Raw genomic sequence first — 18,945 nt, 5'->3', positions numbered from 1 at the left:
AAGAGCATTCTGGAAATACACTAGACCCCTCCACCTCGGTGTCAAAGAGGCATATGTTACCTGAGCCACATAACCTCATTATAATCTTGCAGGATTCCTTGCCTGAACAGTAATACCTTGTTGACAAAAATAACACCTTGATTACCTGGCCACCTTCCCAGGGTTTGACCGTCAGATATTTTAGGCAACAATATCATTCCAATGGGTTGGAACAGTTGGCTCCATACCTTAACAGTTTTCACAGGCTTGGTTCAACATGCCACTTTGACCACTAGATGGCAATTTTTAAAAAGTGTGTGTGTGTGTGCTGTGCCTACGTGTATATAAGCTCAAATGTGGTTGCCCATGCAGGCTAGAGGACAATGTCAGATCTCCAGGAGCTAGAGTTATAAGTGGTTGTGACCTACCTGATATGGAATCTGGGAACAAAATTTGTGTCCTCTGGAAAAGCAACAGGCACTCTTAATGGCTGAGCCATCTCTCCTGCCCCAGTAGCAGATAATTTTGCTAGGTGGTTGTAGCCAGACTTCACCATAATTCTGGTAAAATATGTTTATCCTTGTGAAAACTTCCTGTTTGCAAAATAGCATTAAGTGAATACTTCCTAGAGAAATCAAAAAGTATTATTTATTACAACACTGAAGAATATATATGTGTGTATATATATATATATTATGAACTATCATCATGTCAACATTTATATGAATGATACCCATGAGATTAGGAAAGCATAAATAGGTTTTCTTCTTCTGAGCAATAAACAATGTCTAATTTGTATTCAAATTCTGTAAGAACAGCAACTTGCTGACCACCTAAAATTCACTTTCCTTTTCTATAAACACTAGTTTTTCTGAGGAGTACACTGTTTTCAAGTTTCTTTGCCTTCTTCAATATAAACATACATTGCAGTATAAAAAGCACAAAATGGCAGGAATCTCAGTGTAATCATTATTTGTCACCCCCACAACACTCCGCACTTTATGCACAATGTGCCATCACAACCTGCTGAGCCATATCAGTGGTTATTTTGCAAAGGTTCCTAAGTTAAGTTGCTCCAGCTGAAAAGACTTTTCTTCAAGCACAGGACAGTCTAGTGGGCTCCAGACCCCCACGGCTGAGAGGCCATGGCGTTCCTAGACAATCCCTTGGCATTCTGTGATTGTTAGTCTAGACTCCAAGCCTTCTGAACACTCAAGGCCTGGATTGCAGAAGGCGCATGGCGCACAGCACAGGTGTTGCTCGGTTCTAATAACAGCTCTGTCCACAGCAAGCTATGAGGTCACAGAGAATCCCCACTTCTCTTTCATCCCTTTGTTGTCTTATCTATATAAAAATGAAGGATTTAGGGACTGGAGACATTCCTCAATGGTTAGGAGCATTTGCTGCTCTTACAAAGAACCCAGATTCCCAGCACCCACATGGTGCCTCACAACCATCCGTAACTCCTGTCTCGAGGGATCTTGTGCCCTCGTCTGGCCTCTGCAGGTACACATGTAGTGCATATACACACATGCAAGCAGACACTTGTACGAAATAAAGTAAAATGAGGGATTTGTTCTCCTACACTGCTGTAGCGCCTCCCAGCTTCTAGGTTCTGATTCTAAGGGTTCCATATTTCTACCCAGGTACTTGGGCTCTCTTCAAAATGACCCCAACAGCAGCAGAGAGTGCTTAACCCCAGTCAGCCCCCAGGTCCCTTCCTTGATGGGGAAGGCAACTTGGCCCCTAAAGGAAGTCCAATCCGTGCTCTGAGAAACTACACCTTCCATCTCTTCAATGAGGCTTTCTTGTTTGTTGTTATTTATTTATTTTATCTATATGAGTGCTCTTTCAGCATGCACACCTGCATACCAGAAGAGGGCATCAGATCCCTTTATAGATGGTTGTGAGACACCACATGGTTGCTGGGAATTGAACTCAGGACCTCTGGAAGAGCAGATAGTGCTCTTAACTATTGAGCCATCTCTCCAGGCCCCCAGGGAGGCCTTTCTAAGCGACTTCTCTTTGGCATGTTTTGCCAGAATTGCTACCTATATATGGTGTGTTTGTCTTTGTTTTTTAAAGGACCCAAAATGTCCAATAAACTCAGATTTAAAGATATTAAGGTGAGTGTTGAAAGCACTCCTCCTTTGGCATGTACTAACTAATCCCATGAAGTATGTGAGAGGAATAAAACTGCTGGATTTGGTGAGAAAAGCAGCACTCATAGCTTTGGGGTCAGTTTCTTACATCAGTGACACACTCATCAACTAGGCTTCTGAATATGGTGCGATGCTTGTTTGAGTGGGTTATCAATGGAAAGGCAAAGAGTGGACACAACCGGCATTATAGTTACATAAGAATTATCATTGTGAGTTTATGAATATTATTACTAATCTAAGTTAATGTTGAAAGTTCTTATATTCACCCAAATTCAAAAACATGCACACATATAGGAGCAATGTAGTCAGACACATAATGTATGATAGATAATGTTGCTTTTGCTTCCCGGACATGGGAATTCTTCCGAAATCTCAAATTTTTCAATCCCGTTGACAGTTGCTAAAATCTGAACTGTAAGGCAGGAAAGCTCTGCAGAGGTTAAAAGTGCCCCCTCCCCACATCTCCCTCACTTAGGCTGGTGGTGAAGTCCCTGAAGGAGAAAGGGATTGTGGAGCCAGAGCTATACGAAGAAGTCACAATCTACTTCAGTGACATTGTCGGCTTCACAACCATCTGCAAGTACAGCACGCCCATGGAGGTGGTGGACATGCTAAATGACATCTACAGGAGTTTTGACCAGATTGTGGATCATCATGACGTCTACAAGGTAACTGCTTCTACCCTCAGGCTGAGACAGCGGGGCAGCCCAAGGCCACCAGAGCCTGGCACAGTTGCTCTTTTGCTTTGTAGACCAGGCTGGCCTCGAACTCACAGCAATCTGCCTGCCTCTGCCTCCCAAGTGCTGGGATTAAAGATGTGTGCCACCACACCCGGCAACACAGTTGCTCTTGTTATAGCTCCTGTCATCCCCTAGTCAACATATAATAAGCAACTGGTTAAGAATACTTTGTTCTTCTAGAGGTCCTACGTTTAGTTTCAGCAGCTAAGTTGGGGTTGGGGTTTGGGTAGGGGGCTCAGAACCACCTGCCCCTCTAGTACAAGGGATCTGTCACCTCTTCTAGTTACCCCCACAGGCATCTGCATTTATGCACACAAACCAACACACAGGCCCATACAAACATGCACATAAAAATAAAGAATAAATCCTTAATACTCATTGACGTGCCGGTTGAATCCAAGCTGAAATGGAAGCAATGTGGAAGAATTAAATGGGGGGAGGGAACTAAAGTCCAAATTACCTTTAGAAGTAGAACAGAAGGAGCACAAATGAATTTGGGGTGACAAATACAAAAGAAATGTCAGCACTTCAAACCATCTCCCGAGCAATGGACAGCATTTAAGCTGACTGTAAACAAAGTGGAGACAGTGGAGTTATGGTAAACACAGCACAAGACTGCAAGCTTAATTTATCTTGAAGAAAGCTACAATTACTGTTGGTAAAATACTATGTAGAAAAGCGATAGTCACTAAAGATTACTCCGGCAATTTAGTATATTACTAAAATTATACAGGATCTGTCAGAGTATTTAGTTAATTAGTTTTTATTTTAGTTGTTAAACGTATGAGCATGTGTATACCTTCTTGTCTGTACCGCTTACATGTATGTGCCCACAGAGACATCTGATCCCCTGGAACCGCAGTTGCAAGCCACCATATGGGGCCTGGGAGTGCAACCTGGTTTTCTGTAAGAACAGAGGTGTTCTCAATCACCAAGCCATGCCCCAGCCCCACCACCAGATTATTTGAACATTTTACACAATTGCCTACAATCTATAGACATTACATCTGTACAATCTGATTATGAAATACATTTTTAATGGTTAAAAGCTTCCATATCTATTTTGTCATCCAGTTAACTAGACTATCGAAAAACAAACAAACAAACAAACAAATGAACAAACCTGGACGGCATAGAGTTGGCCCTGAAGGAGGGGGGCAGAACTGTGCTTATACTGAGCTCCCAACCGCCCTATTTATTTGTGCATTCTGTGAAGGGTTCGGGTCAATGCTGGTGACCCATCAGGGTACAGTCGCTGATAAGAACATGTTTCCACAGGTAGAAACCATCGGTGATGCCTATGTGGTGGCCAGCGGTTTGCCTATGCGAAACGGCAACCGACACGCAGTAGACATTTCCAAGATGGCTTTGGACATCCTCAGCTTCATAGGGACGTTTGAGCTAGAGCATCTCCCTGGCCTCCCAGTGTGGATTCGCATTGGAGTTCATTCTGGTAAGGAGTTGGGCTTCCTACTGAGAGGGGGGTCACGCGAAGCTGAACACACAAGAACATCTTTTTTTTTTTTTTTTTTTTTTTTTGGTTTTTCGAGACAGGGTTTCTCTGTGTAGTCCTGGCTGTCCTGGACTCACTTTGTACACCAGGCTGGCCTCGAACTCTCAGTGATCTGCCTGCCTCTGCCTCCCGAGTGCTGGGATTAAAGGCGTGCGCCATCACATCGGCGGTCAGGTTTTCCTGTGAGACTTATTAAATTCTGTGTGCCAAACGTGGAGTCCATTATACATACTGGAGCTCACAACTACCTGTAACTCCAGCTGCAGGCGACATGACACCTTTTTCCTCCCTCCTCCAGCATCATATCCTCCTACCCATACACAGACGGACGGGTACACATAATGAAAACTACACTCTTTCTTAAAAAGAAAAATAATATCTAAAATTATGTGATTCAAAGGGAAAACAACTGGGCAAATCCCCTCTAATAGTTATACTCAGTCCACTGCAGTGCTAGAAAAAGTACGTGGGTCACATGGAAGACTGTGGGAGTTTCACAGCCCCGTTGAAAGGAAACTCCAATCAAAATCAATGAGAGTTATCTAAGAAAGAACAATTCACAAATTGTGGCCTCGGAACCAAAGTGCGGACAGCGGCATCTGCAGACAGGAAACAGCCGCGAGGCTGGTGGGGGTGGGGGTGGGGTACCTGCTTGTACTCCTACACCCGCAAGTCAGAGGTATCACAAGTTTGAGGCCATCTGTAAGAATGAGGTGGAAAAGAGAGAGGGGGGGGTGAGAGACAGAAAGCAGCTCATTGGCTAAAACTCACCAATATCCAAGCATCTGATTGGCTAAGGTTCGAATCTGCTGCGTGACGTGATCAGTGACTCACAGGAGCCTGAGGGCTGTGACTGTATATTTGTAAACGAGGCGGCTAATTTAGGTAGCAAGTTAGGGTGTCATTTGTTACGTGGAGATGCGAGGCAGAGAGCACTGTCAGGCCGCCAGGTTAGTTAACGGCCTTGATCATAGAGACGTGAGAAGATAAATTATAGGCCTTATAGAAGCATGTAGCTGGAGGGAAACTCATAACCAACCTAGGTGTCCAACAACAGAGGAACAGAAAAAGAAACTTTGGCGCATAAACACAAGGGACCATTTATCAGCATAGAGGAAAAAGAAGTTATGTTGTTTGCAGGAAAATGGAAACAACTGGACATAATCATGTTAACTAAGCAAATTAAGCCAGTCTCAAAAACCAAAGATCATGGGATTTTTTTTCCTTGTATGTGGTCCCTAGATTTTACATACACATGTAAAACTGTGTACATATATATAAAATGAAGGGCGGAAAACTGTGTAGGGGAAGAGGACTGGCAGGATAAAAAAGAAGAAAGGAAAGCTAGGGAACAAGAGAGGAAATATACATGAGCAATGACCAGATACCTGTGGGAAAACGTGTTTATGTAACACAGTATAATGTACAATGAATACATAAGATGAAACTGTTAAGTCATCATCCCTAATACTTTGCATGAGACATTGTCTTACCTTTCACACACACACGCAAACACACAATCACACACACACACGTCTTCCCTATTTCATCTCTTCTGTGATTTTGTTAGGGGACTGTTTGTTTTTGTTTTATTTTCTATCAAATCTGATAATGAAGAGCCAAAGACTCAGGTAAAATTCAGTATTTTGAGCTAGTTTTGGTTTATTTTGATCTTCACTGGTAGGATAAAGGTATAAAGAAGCTCTCATGCTTTGGGTTCTTTTTTTAATTATTACGTGTGTGTGTGTGTGTGTGTGTGTGTGTGTGTGTGTGTGTGTGTATACATACAAGTGCAAGTAACTGTAGATGCTAGAAGCCGGTGTCAGAGCCCCTGGAGCTAGGCTCACAGGCAGTTATGAGCTGCTGTACTTGGGGCTTGGAACCCCACTCAGGTCTGCTGTGAAAGCAATGCACACTGAGTCATAATCTCAGCACTCAGGAAGCAGAGGAAAGTAGATCTCCATAAGTGTGAGCCACCCTGGTCTATATAGTGAGCTCCAAGACAGTCAGAGCCACATAGTGAGAGCTTGTCTCAAAAACAACCAAAAGTAGAAATCCATGTATGGAAACAATGCCAATCAGAAACCTAGTAGCTCCTTCCAGGCAGAAGCCAGTCTTCAGTTTCAGTATTAATAATTAGCCCTGTGTGCAGTTGTCCCTGCAAACCCTGGTACAACGGCCGTTCTTTCCAATGGGTGCATTAACTTTTCCTGGGGAGATGTGATCAACATCTTCTGGGGACACCTCCCAGAGAGGACACCAGTGAGAGACCAGAGTAACACTTTCACCACATCTAGCTAAGTGGCCAGTGAGCAGTTTGCTGGGTTTACTTACAAGAGTTTGGGTGACCCCAAATAATGACCTGACTCAAAAATCCCAAGGATGATGACTCCTCACAGCTGCACAGATGGTGTCCCCCTGCTTCAGCTGGTCTCTCTTCTCATGAACTGTAGCATCTCCCTAGACCACATGCAACCGGGTCAGAATCACAGCTTTCAGGAGGATGCAGGAGGGAGTGAGGGGCTGGAATCTCTCTCACATTGGGGGCAGGGGCGAGGGGGGCTCTGATGACCTCCCTATGAAGGGACAGCAGCTGCTTTGATCAAGATGATGCCTGTTCATGATTAAGGAACAGAGGTCCACATCACCTACCCGTGAGGCTGTGATGTGCACTCTGTCTTGGTTTCTGTTCTGCATGTTAAAACATCCTTGTGCCACCGACTTAATCCAGAAGCATCTGTGTGGCCCGTGATACTTAGGGAAGACTCTGCCAAGTCCTTGTCTTCTGGGGTGTTCCATTAGATGCCACCAATCCTAGAAATCACACCATAAAACAAACACAAAGCAAACACGGGCAGTTGTGTCTGTGGTTTCTCCTGGCAACCTAGAGTTCAGGGTGGTGTGCCTTGGTGCAACAGGCAAACTGTGGGGTCACCTGAACCTTTCCTGAGTGTCTTTAGGTTTTAAATGTTGGCATTTTTGTGACGTGGACCACTAAATGCCTACTTGTTCAGTGAAAATTCAAGTAAGTGTTCTTTGTTATAGCAAAACCCCAAGGGCTTGTATTCATTTGTTAAAGGGGTGACATCACCTCTTCAGCCATGTCGCCATGTCTTGACCATGAGAAAGGCTCACGGGTCTCAACTCCATCCTCAGTGCGCAACGATGCCTCCTTTCCCTTCCTTCACTCCAGGCCCCTGTGCTGCTGGTGTCGTGGGGATCAAGATGCCTCGTTACTGCCTGTTTGGAGATACTGTCAACACCGCCTCTAGGATGGAATCCACCGGCCTCCGTAAGAAGGGCCCCTCCCGTGGGCTAGGCCTGCGCCTGTGTTACCGTTGCCACAGTTAATGTTGTTGTGTGTATTGCCAGTTGTTTTAGTCTTTTTCCTTCAGTTTCAGACTGTTCCTGTGCAGTGAGTGCAGGCATGTGCTGGCTGGAATAGGCATGAACTTTAGCGTAGATCTGTGTAAACTGTGTGTTATCCAGTGGGAAAGACACAGACCAGGCGCCCTGGCTCAGATTCATCTTTCCCATTTATTTGGGCTTCCTAGAAGGTGATTTCAGTAGAAAGAGCATATCTAGGAATTTGTTCATGCACAAAGGTTTCATGTCCCTCTTCAGACTGACTCGATCTTTGATGTTTTACAAAGGCACGTACCTGGCAAAATTGGGGCACCATGTACTACATGCAGTAGATGATAGATTAATATTGATGATAGTGATGGTATCAAAAATATATAGTAAGTAAAAGCATTGGTAGATGAAGTTTTAAATGCTGACAAAAATGCTGGGTGCAGTGGCGCATCCCTGTAATCCTGCGCTCGGGAGGCGAAGGCAGATGGATCTCTGTGAGCTTGAAGCCAGCCTAGTCTACAAAGTGAGTCCAGAACAGCCAAGGCTACACAGAGAAACCCTGTCTCCAAAAACCAAAAACCACTTCCCCTCAAAAAAAAAAAAAAGCTGACAAAAACACAGGACCCAGGACAAGATTTGATAGTTAAGCTGACAATCTGACCTTAGAATTATGCACCACAAAGCACACAGTAGCATCACAAAAAGAACAAAGTAGGGGTAAAACAAAAAGATTAAAATACACACTGTATTAACCATTACCTGCATATGTTGGGGGGAAGTCACTCACCTTTCACAGCCTCAGAAAGGTGAATACATAAGCTGAGGACGAGACACCGACCTTCTTGGGAGGGTCTCTGGACAGGACTGGGATGCGGCAGAGTTATTATGCACTCAGCAGTCCTCTGGTCCATGGAGGGTGTCCACTATTTTAGGCCACTGTTATGGCTTGTGGTGTGGCTGTTGGGCATCCAGCAGTGAGCGTTGGGTGGGAATCCCTCACCACTTGGCTTTCAGAAGCAACTAGTGCTACAGAAGGACCTGGTGCTGCCTGGGAAAACTCAGCGCCCAGATCTTCACCTTGCCCACAGCACCTTAGCTATTTCCTGGAACTTTATTCTGGGGACACTGAGCCAAAGCCCCTGCCCAGGCTCAGAACAAGAAGCTCCATCCAAAGTCAGGTCAAAGGACAAGACCTGGGGAGTGCCAACATTCTGCCCCCCACACACATACACACAAAAGAAAAAACAAACAGTGCCAGACCCTCTTCTCTGCTTGGGTAATATTTTTCTCATCCTACTGACACTGTTTTTAAAGGGCTACTCACTAAAATAGCTGTATGTACTTCTCCATGGCGGAGAATAGCAGCTTAGGGTGCTGTTGACATGTCGAATCAGAGAGAAACAAGCGTGGCCATCTTAGATCTCAACACGGGAGATCTCCATTGATCTGGTTTGTGTTTCCAGCCTTGAGGATCCATATGAGCAGCTCCACCATAGCCATCCTGAAGAGGACGGACTGCCAGTTCCTGTATGAAGTGAGAGGAGAGACATACTTAAAGGTAAGAAGGCTATGCAAACATGTGTGAGCGAGCGCTCAGATGCATGTGGGCCGCATGTGAGCCTGCACCAAGAAAGTCAGAAAAGATGAAGCTGAAGACCCGTTTTCTGTCCACCCTTCAGTGACCTCCACCATCCCTAGAGAAAGAACCTCTGCCCGAGTGTGTGAACTTGGAACCAGTCTGTGCTCCAACAAGCCCCTTCTGTAGTCTGTGCTGTGGCCAGTATACTATAAAGCACTGCTAGCAGGCTAGAGAGACAGCTCAGAGGTTAAAAGCACTTGCTCTTGCAGAGGACGCAGGTCCAGTTCCCAACACCCACGTGGTGGGCCACAGCCATCTATATCACCAATTCTAAGTGATCTGACACTCTCTCCTGGTCTCCACAGGCACTGCATGCACATGGTATACACACACACACACACACACACACACACACACACACACATACATTCATGCATACATACATATGTACATATGTACATATAGGCAAAAAGCACTCATACACATAAAGTAAAATAAATAAATCTAAAAATAATTAAAAAAATAAAACAACAACTGGGTGCCACCTGTAATCCCAGCACTGCGGGGAGGCAGAGCCAGGTGGATCTCTGTGAGTTCCACGTCAGCCTGATCTACAAAGAGAGTCCAGGACAGCCAAGGCTACAAAGAGAAACCCTGTCTGGAAACGCGCACGTGTGCACGTGCATACACACACACACACAAAAGAAAGAAAGAAAGAAAGAAAGAAAGAAAGAAAGAAAGAAAGAAAGAAAGAAAAAAGAAACTTGTTGGTGTGATAAAACTGCAGGTGGACTTCATCGTTTCTTTAAAATTAACTTACTCATTTGTGTGTGTTGAATTTGTATACAAACCAGACATTAACACTGGCTGTTTTCTTCAGTTTATGTAAATCTTATTTACTTTGTTTTAAGTTTATTTGGTGTGTGTGTGTGTGTGTGTGTGTGTGTGTGTGTGTGTGTTCACACCCTTGTGGAGTCTGTTGTCTCTCTTCCCACCTCTGTGTGTACCTAGGGATTGAACTCCCGTCAGGCTTTCGTGCCAGTGCCTTTAACCCGTGAGCTGTCTTGATGCCCTCATCTTATTTTTTGAGGTGGGGTCTCCCACTAGACCTGGAACACTAGACCTGGAACTCTGATTTGACTGGACTGGTTGGGCTGTGAGCTCTAGGGGTCTACCTGTCCCTGGCGCCCCCCAGCATGGGGATTACAGTCATGTGCTCTTGCACCCAGCTTTGTACTGGGGTGCTGGTGACCTGAATTCAGGTCCCCATGTGCTCACAAACCAGTGCTTTCCAAATGAGCCATCTCATCAGGGCTGAATTTCTTTCTTTATACGTTAGGGTTCCTAAAATGTTGCTATACTGTAATCTGAAATATCTTCTGAGAAAAAGAAAGCTCTATTTTGAAAGCATCTAGTCTGGCTGGGCATGGTGGCTCATACCAGAAATCCTGGTATTCGGTGTCTGGACCAGGAGACCTGCTGTGAGTTTGAGGTACCGTGTGTCCCATGGTGAGCTCCAGACCTTCCTGCACCATAGTGTGGGACCCTGTCTTCAGAACAAATAAATACATAACTTAATAGTAAAATTTAAAAAGCAGAATTGGAGGGGGAAGAAAAAGCACAAAGAAATCAGCCTGATGAGACACATCTTAAATTTTTGTCTAAATGCTTAAGCATGACGGGGAATGCAGGTGGTGTGCCTCTTGGAACAGCGCTGCCGTCACATGAGACCTTCCTCTTTTGTGTCACTAGGGAAGAGGAACAGAGACAACATACTGGCTGACTGGGATGAAGGACCAAGAGTACAGCCTGCCTACCCCACCGACCATGTAAGCTTCTGGGTGTCCGGGAGGGAGGGGAGCTGGAAGTCCTGGGTGGGCTGGCACACTCTGTTACTTAGGGCATTCAACTCGACCTGTGCCCGGCGAGTGGCAATGACACTTTGGATGAGGTGAGAACTAAACATGTGAAAACCATGTAGAATGTTCCCTTGTCCAGCTGCTGAGCTGGAGGGTCCAGACTGCCTGCGTCTTCCTCAGATGCAGTGATATAGAAAACATGCAGTCGCTGCTGCTCCAGAGCGCTGGGTGTTTGCTCAGTCAGGCCTGTGTTCTCAGTGAAGTCACACTGGGTGCTCTTGTCCCGTTGTCCCAGGAGGCTCGTTAGGGGAAGAGAAAAGGGAATCCTGTAGAACCAGAGGAGACTTTTGTTCTTATTTAATCAGTGTTGGCTTTATTTTGTTCTACTGGCTCCTTTTCCTTCTACCCTCCCAGGGGTTATTTTTAAATTTCCCCTATGATGTAGTTGCAAGGTGAAAGACTGGTTAAATAGAGTACACCCATAAATGAATATGTACACACACACACACACACACACACACACACACACACACACACACACACACACACACACACACACACACACTGCTTGTGGAGAGATACAGACTGGCCTCCACCTCACAACCTTCCTGTCTCAGCTGGTCTCCCAAATGCCAGGTTATGCCACCCTGCCTCTCCGAATTATATTTTAAACTAAATATGCTTGACTCACCAGGTATGCTGGCACATACTTTTGATCCCAGCACTCAGGCAAGCAGATCTCTGTGAGTGTGAGGCCAACCTAATCTGCATAGACACTGTCTCAAAAACAAAGGTAGGGGGAGGGCCTGGAGGGGTGGCTCAGTGATGAGAGGACCTAAATTTAGTTCCCATCACTTTATCGGTTCTGTGACTCTAGTTCCAAGGGATATGCCACCCTCTTCTGGACACAATGGGTACTGCATCATATAAAAATAATGAAAATCCCTCTTCTGTCCATCTTCCTAGAATGCCCCAGCAGTCATCCTGCATCGACTGAAGGGCTGGTTAGGTGCTGCTCACAAAGCACAGGACAGCTGAGGCTGTGCTTCTGCCTTTTTCAGGGCAGAAGGCAGCTTGGAGCTAGTGTGGTGCCTTTTGGGGTCTTATAAAGATAGAGCAAGGAGCTCGAGAGATGGCTCAGAGGTTAAGAGCACTAGCTGCTCTTTCAGAGGATTTGAGCCCAAAGGACCCGAGTTTGATTCCCAGCACCCACAAAGCAGTTCACAACCACCTGAATCTCTAGTTCCAGGAGATCTGATGCCCTTTTCTGGCTACCTGAGCCCCAGGCACAAGTACGGTGCAAGACACATGCAGGCAAAGCATACATATACAACAAACAAACAAACAACAAAAAGGATAGAAGATACTGGAAGCAGAGGCTCTGGACATTTCTGATCCTGCCTCTTTCTGTCTGCTGGGGAGAGGCCGGCACCCGCCTTGCCTAAAAGCACAGTTGCAGGTCTGAGCATGGACTCTGCCCTCTCTGCAATAGAAGGAAGGTTTCCTTTTTCTATCGACATAGAGGGTTTCTGTACTGAAGGTGACTCAAATTGTCCTGCTCCGTTAGCAGGCCTCCTGGCCTCAGCCCTGTGGCTCTTGCAGTGGCTTTTGCTGGAGAAGAGACTATCATTCAGAGGCCTAGAGGCCAGACAGACAGAAGACAAACTACTAAGATGCTTAGTCAACTTGGGGAAGCCTGGCTTCAAACCGGGACGGCCTAGATCCGTTCTGAGATTTGGGAACCTCCAGCCATCCTGAGCTCTCTCCCAGCAATGTTCAGTGCACAGCTGTGTGGGGGAACTGGTGTATTTTCAGGGCTGTGTGGTAGATTCCTGACCTCCTCTCCGTACCCAGTCTCTTCCTGGGTCTCAATGGATCTTCTCCCATATTCCCCAGTTATAGCAACATGTTTCAGTTTGAAAGAGAAAGATCCATTTCCTGTCTGTGATGTACTCCGGTTTTTTTTGTTTTGTTTTGTTTTGTTTTGTTTTGTTTTGTTTTGTTTTGTTTTTTTAACACATATGGCAGGGAAGGCAATGCTTTGGACTCATTGAAGGCAGTGGTGGTTTTGTACTCCTGTGTGTAGTGCAGAATAGGCACCCACTGGGTAGTGGTGCACTTGAACTGACAGGGCTAAGGGGCATTGCATGCAGCAGGCTGGAGTTCTGCCCTTCTCTCTCATCCACTTTCCAGGGAGAGCCAAGAGCGCCTGCAAGCAGAGTTTTCAGACATGATTGCCAGCTCCTTACAGAAGAGAAAGGCCTTGGGCATGAAGAGCCGGAGGCCCACGCGGGTGGCCAGCTACAAGAGAGGAGCTTTGGAGTACCTGCAGCTGAACAACTCAGACCACGACAGCACCTATTTTTAGACCTGGGTGAGCTCTAAGAACTGACAGTAGCAACCTCCAACGTCCTGACTGTGCATTGTCCAGACTCCTCAACAAGTGTCCCGGCCCTGCTTGGGACGAAGAGTCCCTCCACAAATGACATGCCTGTTCTGGTTTTGTTCTGGTCTTAGTTTTTGTTTGTTTGTCTTGCTTTGTTTTGTTTTGTTTTTTTAAATTAAGACAGAGTCTCACGTATGCCAAACTGGCCTCAAACTCACTGTGTAGCAGTGGATGGTGACCTTGGACTTCTAAGATCTTCATGAGTGTTCTTGGCACTGTGATGACTCTGTTCTGGAGCCGTGTCCCACAGTTGTCATGTGAACTGTCAACCTGGCAAAGAGGAGGAAGCAATATGCTATATGGAACTTGGGGGCTTGTTTTTATTTCATTTCATTTCTGGTTTTGTTTTGTTTGCTGGCTCTTCTGTACACATGAGAGGATTTTTTTTTTAATTGTCTCAACTCTATGCTAAGTAGCTTATCTCCATGAAAGTGTGCTTAACTTGTGATTTTGTTTTCAGAAACCATGCTGGATATTAGGTAAAAAATAAAAAATAAAAGTTTTTAGAGTCTGGTATATGTTTCTACTGCCAGATCCTCTTCCTGGGGCCACCAGGCATCACCTCCTGCTTGCCAAAAGACTAAGTGTCCCACAGGGAAATAAGGCAAGGGTAACGTCGCTGCTCAGGACAGGATTCTTGAGGGTCGGTAGCACCCTCTGTGCACAGGGAGACTGTTGATTTAAGCCATGGGTTAGCCTTGGCCTATCCACTTAGCAAAGTGAATGTGCAACACCTGTCCTGGCAGAGACTTACAAAGCAGGCTGGCAGATCTTACTATGCCCTGTTCTATCTAGGAAGTAGCCAGTGTCTCCAAATGTTTCTAAGAGTGTAGTCCCTTCACTAAGTGACACACAGCATTTCTTGTGTATATTACAGTTTATACATATCACATGCAATACACACACACACACACACACACACACACACACACACACACACACATCCCATAACTTTAATATGCGTACATAGTGTCTGTATTAACGGCTTTTGTTGCTATGATAAAATACCATAAGTAAGGCAATTAATAGGAAAAAATAGTTGATTTTAGCTTATGGTACCAGAGAGCGAGGGAGAGTCCACAGTGGCGGGTGGCATGGCAGCAGACAAGCATGGCAACAGGAGCAGGAGGCTGAGAGATCATAGTTTTATCAGCATTCAGGAAATAGAGTGAATCGCAAGTGGGGGAGGTGACAAAAAGCCCATCCCTAGGTGACATACATCTTCCAGCAAGGCTGCCCTTCCTAAAGGTTTCACAATCTCCCAAACAGTGCCACCAACTGGGGACCTCAGTGTGCAAATGCCTGAGCCTACTGGGCACATGTGTTCAAATCACCACACTCACCACATAAATGTTTGCATTCAGCTTGTATAGAATTAATCTGGAGCCATTAGCTGGACATTTTAATGGAAATTCTAAAAGTAGTATGCATTTATAGCACATTGAAAGTGCTCAGTAGTCACATATCACTAATCAGGACTGATTATTGCACAGCACTGCTCAGTGGCACATGCATAGTTGGCATGCGCATGATAAAAATCAGGTGCATTATAGGAACGGTCATGTGCATTTAAAAAAAAGAAAGAATACTGTATGGCCTAACCTATGACCCTACACTTGCCCTTTAATAGCCAGCCCCTTCTCTTAAGCTCCTTAAAAGTGAGCCCCAAATAATAATTGGAACCCTTGAGGACTATCACTCGGGTGGCCTGCTGTCAATCTGGACAGTGTCTCCCTCCATAATATGCGCTATTGCTTTGCTCCAAACAAAGCCATCTGGCTTCTTCTGCAAATCTGTGTGAGCTCTTGCTCTGTTTTCTCCAGCTCGCTCCACCACCGTGGACAACAAAGCAGCTGAACACATGTTGCAGACCTTCAGCCTTCTTTCTATTCTCTCTTTCTTTTTTAAAGATTTGTTTGTTTGTTTGTTTCAAGTATGTAAATAGGCATGTGTAGATTTGTGCTCATCTTAGAGCAGGTCTCCAAGGGATCCAGAAGAGGGCATTAGACCCTCTGGAGCTGGATTTGCAGGAAGTTGTATGTTGCCTGCCATGCATGCTGGGAACCCAACTTGGGTCCTCTGTGAGGGCAGTGTGCGGGCTAGTTTCATGTCAACTTGACACAAGGTAGAGTCATTTTGCAAAGAGAAACTTCAACTGAGAAAAATGCCCACATCGGACTGGCCTGTGGGCAAATCTACAGTACATTTTTTAAACTAGAGATTCATGTGGTAGGGCCTAATCCATTGTGGGTGATGCTATGAGACCCCAGGGCTAGAAGAAATCAAGATGGGTGTGGTGGCGCATGACTGTAATCCCAGCACTCAAGCAGGCAGATCTCTGTGAGTTTGAGGACCGCCTAGTCTACAAAGCAAGTCCAGGACACCCAAGGCTACATAGAGAAACCCTGTCTTGAAAAGAAAAGAAAAAGAAAAAGAAAGACAGAAAGAAAACAAACAACCTGAGCAAGATGTGGAAAGCAGGCTAATAAGCAGGCTCTTCTCTATGGCCTCTGCATCAGTTCTTTGTTGTTGTTGTTGTTGTTGTTTTGTTTTTCGAGACAGGGTTTCTCTGTGTAGCCTTGGCCATCCTGGACTCACTTTGTAGACCAGTCTGGCCTTGAACTCACAGCGATCCGCCTGCCTCTGCCTCCCGAGTGCTGGGATTAAAGGCGTGCGCCACCACGCAACTGAAATAGCAGGATGAGCAGTAAACACTCTTACCTACTGAGCCTCCTTCTCCGGATCCTCCTGTGTTTTCCTAAGGCAAGTACAACATAGTCCCTGTCTCTGTATGTGAGACACTCCTGAGAAAAACACCAAAGATTGTAGGAACCAGGCCCGACTGGGCTGCCTGCCTGTCTTGCTGTTTCATGTCCTGTTTCTAGCAGCTTCCATGTCTGTGTTTGTCTTGGTTAGGTAGTCATGTTTACTGCTCTGAGAACGCGCCTCTCCAATCCTCGAGACTTTTCCTCCTGTGTGCAATCACCTCTTGAGGGATTTCACCTGGGAGGATTCCTGTTTTGCTGCCTACAAGAAGGCTCTTTGGAACTCTGGAGGGACCGGACGAGAATAATAAATCGCTGCTGTGGCTGCTGCTCTCTTAGCACGAAGGACCCGCTGTGTTAGTGTTAGTGTGTGTGTGTGTGTGCATGAGTTAAATCCGCAGTCCCTCGCCCTCGAGTCAGTACCATGGTGGCACGGGCACCACAAAAGATGACCTCAGCTGTGACTGTTTTTCTTTAACATGAGCTCTTAACTGAGCGTGCACTGTGTTTTTTACGAGGATTCAAACACTGACAATAAACCCTTAGAGTTGAAGGAGCAAACAAACCAATTATTTCTTGACTCTCTTTGGTCAGTTCCTCACCCCTTACCAACAGCAAGGTGGGGTTAAACAAGGGGGGACGGGGTGGAGACTGGGCCTTCTCCAGTGCACCTGGCTTCACAGTCCTGTAACTCATCTTCCTGAAAGGTCGGTGTTCGGTGCTGAGCTCAGAATGATAAGGAAACAAACAAAGGAGCAGGCCAGCTGCCTGTAGATGATTAGGCCATGACAGGTGATCGGATACATACTTATGACGTGTGCTCCTTGGCTTAGATAACAGCAATTTGTACATTCTTTACCAGTTAACAGACAACTAAGAAAACATTTGGAGAAGCAGGATAGGAGTTCGTTCCTGGGCTGGAGAACACGAACCTAGTCTGACTCTGCAAGCAAGATGGAGAAGTTGTGCCTGAGGTGGCTGGATTCAGATAGCTGTCTCCTTACAGTATAACTAAATACCACTCAGAATTGTAAACCGTAAACCCAGCCCATGGATTGTACCACAACACAGCTTTTTTCAAAGAAGATGCCTAAAACCACATATTGCATGGTTTCATTTATTTAACTTTTTGGCAAAGAGGAAATCATAGGAATGGAAACCAAGTCAGGGGGCTCTAAGAGTGGTGTGGTGGGGAGGCTTGCCCACTACGGGGTAGAAGAAAGAAATGGGCATGGGTATAACTCTCCTGGACTGTGGTTGGAAGGCTTGCCTACCAACGGGAATAAGTGAATGGCCCTGGGGCACCACTGTCCCTTACAAAACTGGGGTGCTTGAAACATGACTCCAGATGCAAACGGCATGCAGACTGGGATGGGGACTCTTCTTCATACAGAGTGAGAGCCTAAAGAAAGTTGCTGGCAGACGCAAAACTAGTGTTCTGGGGCTCAGGTAGTAAGACTCCCCAGGTCGCCGGAGACACTTTTACCTGGTAGATTGTTTCTCAGAAAAGAGTGGGCTGAAACCTCAGAAGCAGAGCATACTGCGAGGTGGCAGTGCTCTGGTTTTCACACACCAGTGACCAACAGGACTGAGACGTTACAGTGACTGGTTCTAGGTATGGGCCACATGAGACCTGTATCAACAGTAACAACAACAGCAACAGCAGCAACAGCAACAGCAACAACAACAGCAACAAACGGGGAGCATATCAAAAGAAGCCAGCCAGAAAGAGACGCTAAAAGCCAAAGTTGAGAAATAGACACCAAAGGTCAAAATTTTTTAAAAGTATAATGATAAAATAAATGAGAATAATGAATTAAAACCTCAGAAACAAATGTCTCTGGTTCCACACTGGCATAGACAAATGATTAAATCTAAAAATAAATGACCTGGGTTCTATCTCCAGATCCTATAAGGTTGCAAGAGAAAACCCACTCCTGAGAGCTGTCCTCCGACCTCCACGTGTGCTGTGGGCACCCATGCAAACAGAGAGAGAGAGAGAGAGAGAGAGAGAGAGAGAGAGAGAGAGAGAGAGGCACTAAAAGAAAGATAATTTTAAATGCATTTGTTCCCATAGTGGTGGTAGTTAACATGTAGAAATCTAAGAATTCCCAGAATAGAAATCTCCTAGAGAAAATCATTATATTTGCAGCAATAAACACTTCCATGTTTGCTGACGTCACCATTATCTTTTTGCTGTGCTTGCGCAGCAATTCCAGGTAAAATTCATCTTATCTTGCACCTTAAAACAATTGCAGTTTATCACTGGGTGGATTATCCCTATGTCAGACCCTCTAGGTTAACCCAACCCTAGAGTAGGTGGAGTTCAGAGCAAAGAAGCCGTCGGCATTGTCTTGGGTGAGGTGTATACTGATATTTAGAAAGATTCCTGGTTTACAATCCACCTTTTTAAAATAAGATTTTAAAAATATTTTTAAATTATGTGTATTTATGTTCATTTGTGTGTGGGCACAAACAACACACAAAGTACTTTAGTTAGTTAGTTAGTTAGTTTCCGAATGCTTAGTGTCACAAAGCCAGAATA

General features: G+C 45.3%; 1 protein-coding gene across 2 annotated transcripts in view; it reads left to right on the top strand.

The window, feature by feature from the left end:
• Nucleotides 1-13,602, top strand: part of Gucy2c (guanylate cyclase 2C) — a 71,262-nt gene extending 57,660 nt beyond the window's left edge. For both annotated transcript variants that reach the window (XM_051155494.1, XM_051155493.1), the window contains 6 exons: nucleotides 2,617-2,809; nucleotides 4,160-4,334; nucleotides 7,588-7,686; nucleotides 9,215-9,309; nucleotides 11,083-11,159; nucleotides 13,383-13,602. In XM_051155494.1, the coding sequence (XP_051011451.1) occupies nucleotides 2,617-2,809; nucleotides 4,160-4,334; nucleotides 7,588-7,686; nucleotides 9,215-9,309; nucleotides 11,083-11,159; nucleotides 13,383-13,557 (814 nt within the window). In that variant the 3' untranslated portion in view covers nucleotides 13,558-13,602. The remainder of the gene's footprint in view (nucleotides 1-2,616; nucleotides 2,810-4,159; nucleotides 4,335-7,587; nucleotides 7,687-9,214; nucleotides 9,310-11,082; nucleotides 11,160-13,382) is intronic.
• The last annotated feature ends 5,343 nt before the right edge of the window (nucleotides 13,603-18,945 follow it).

The sequence above is a fragment of the Acomys russatus genome, chromosome 13, assembly GCF_903995435.1.
Source record: "Acomys russatus chromosome 13, mAcoRus1.1, whole genome shotgun sequence".
NCBI classification, from domain to species: domain Eukaryota; kingdom Metazoa; phylum Chordata; class Mammalia; order Rodentia; family Muridae; genus Acomys; species Acomys russatus.
The sequence above is the reverse complement of the archived record's forward strand: the minus strand, read 5'-3'. Positions and strand labels throughout refer to the sequence as shown.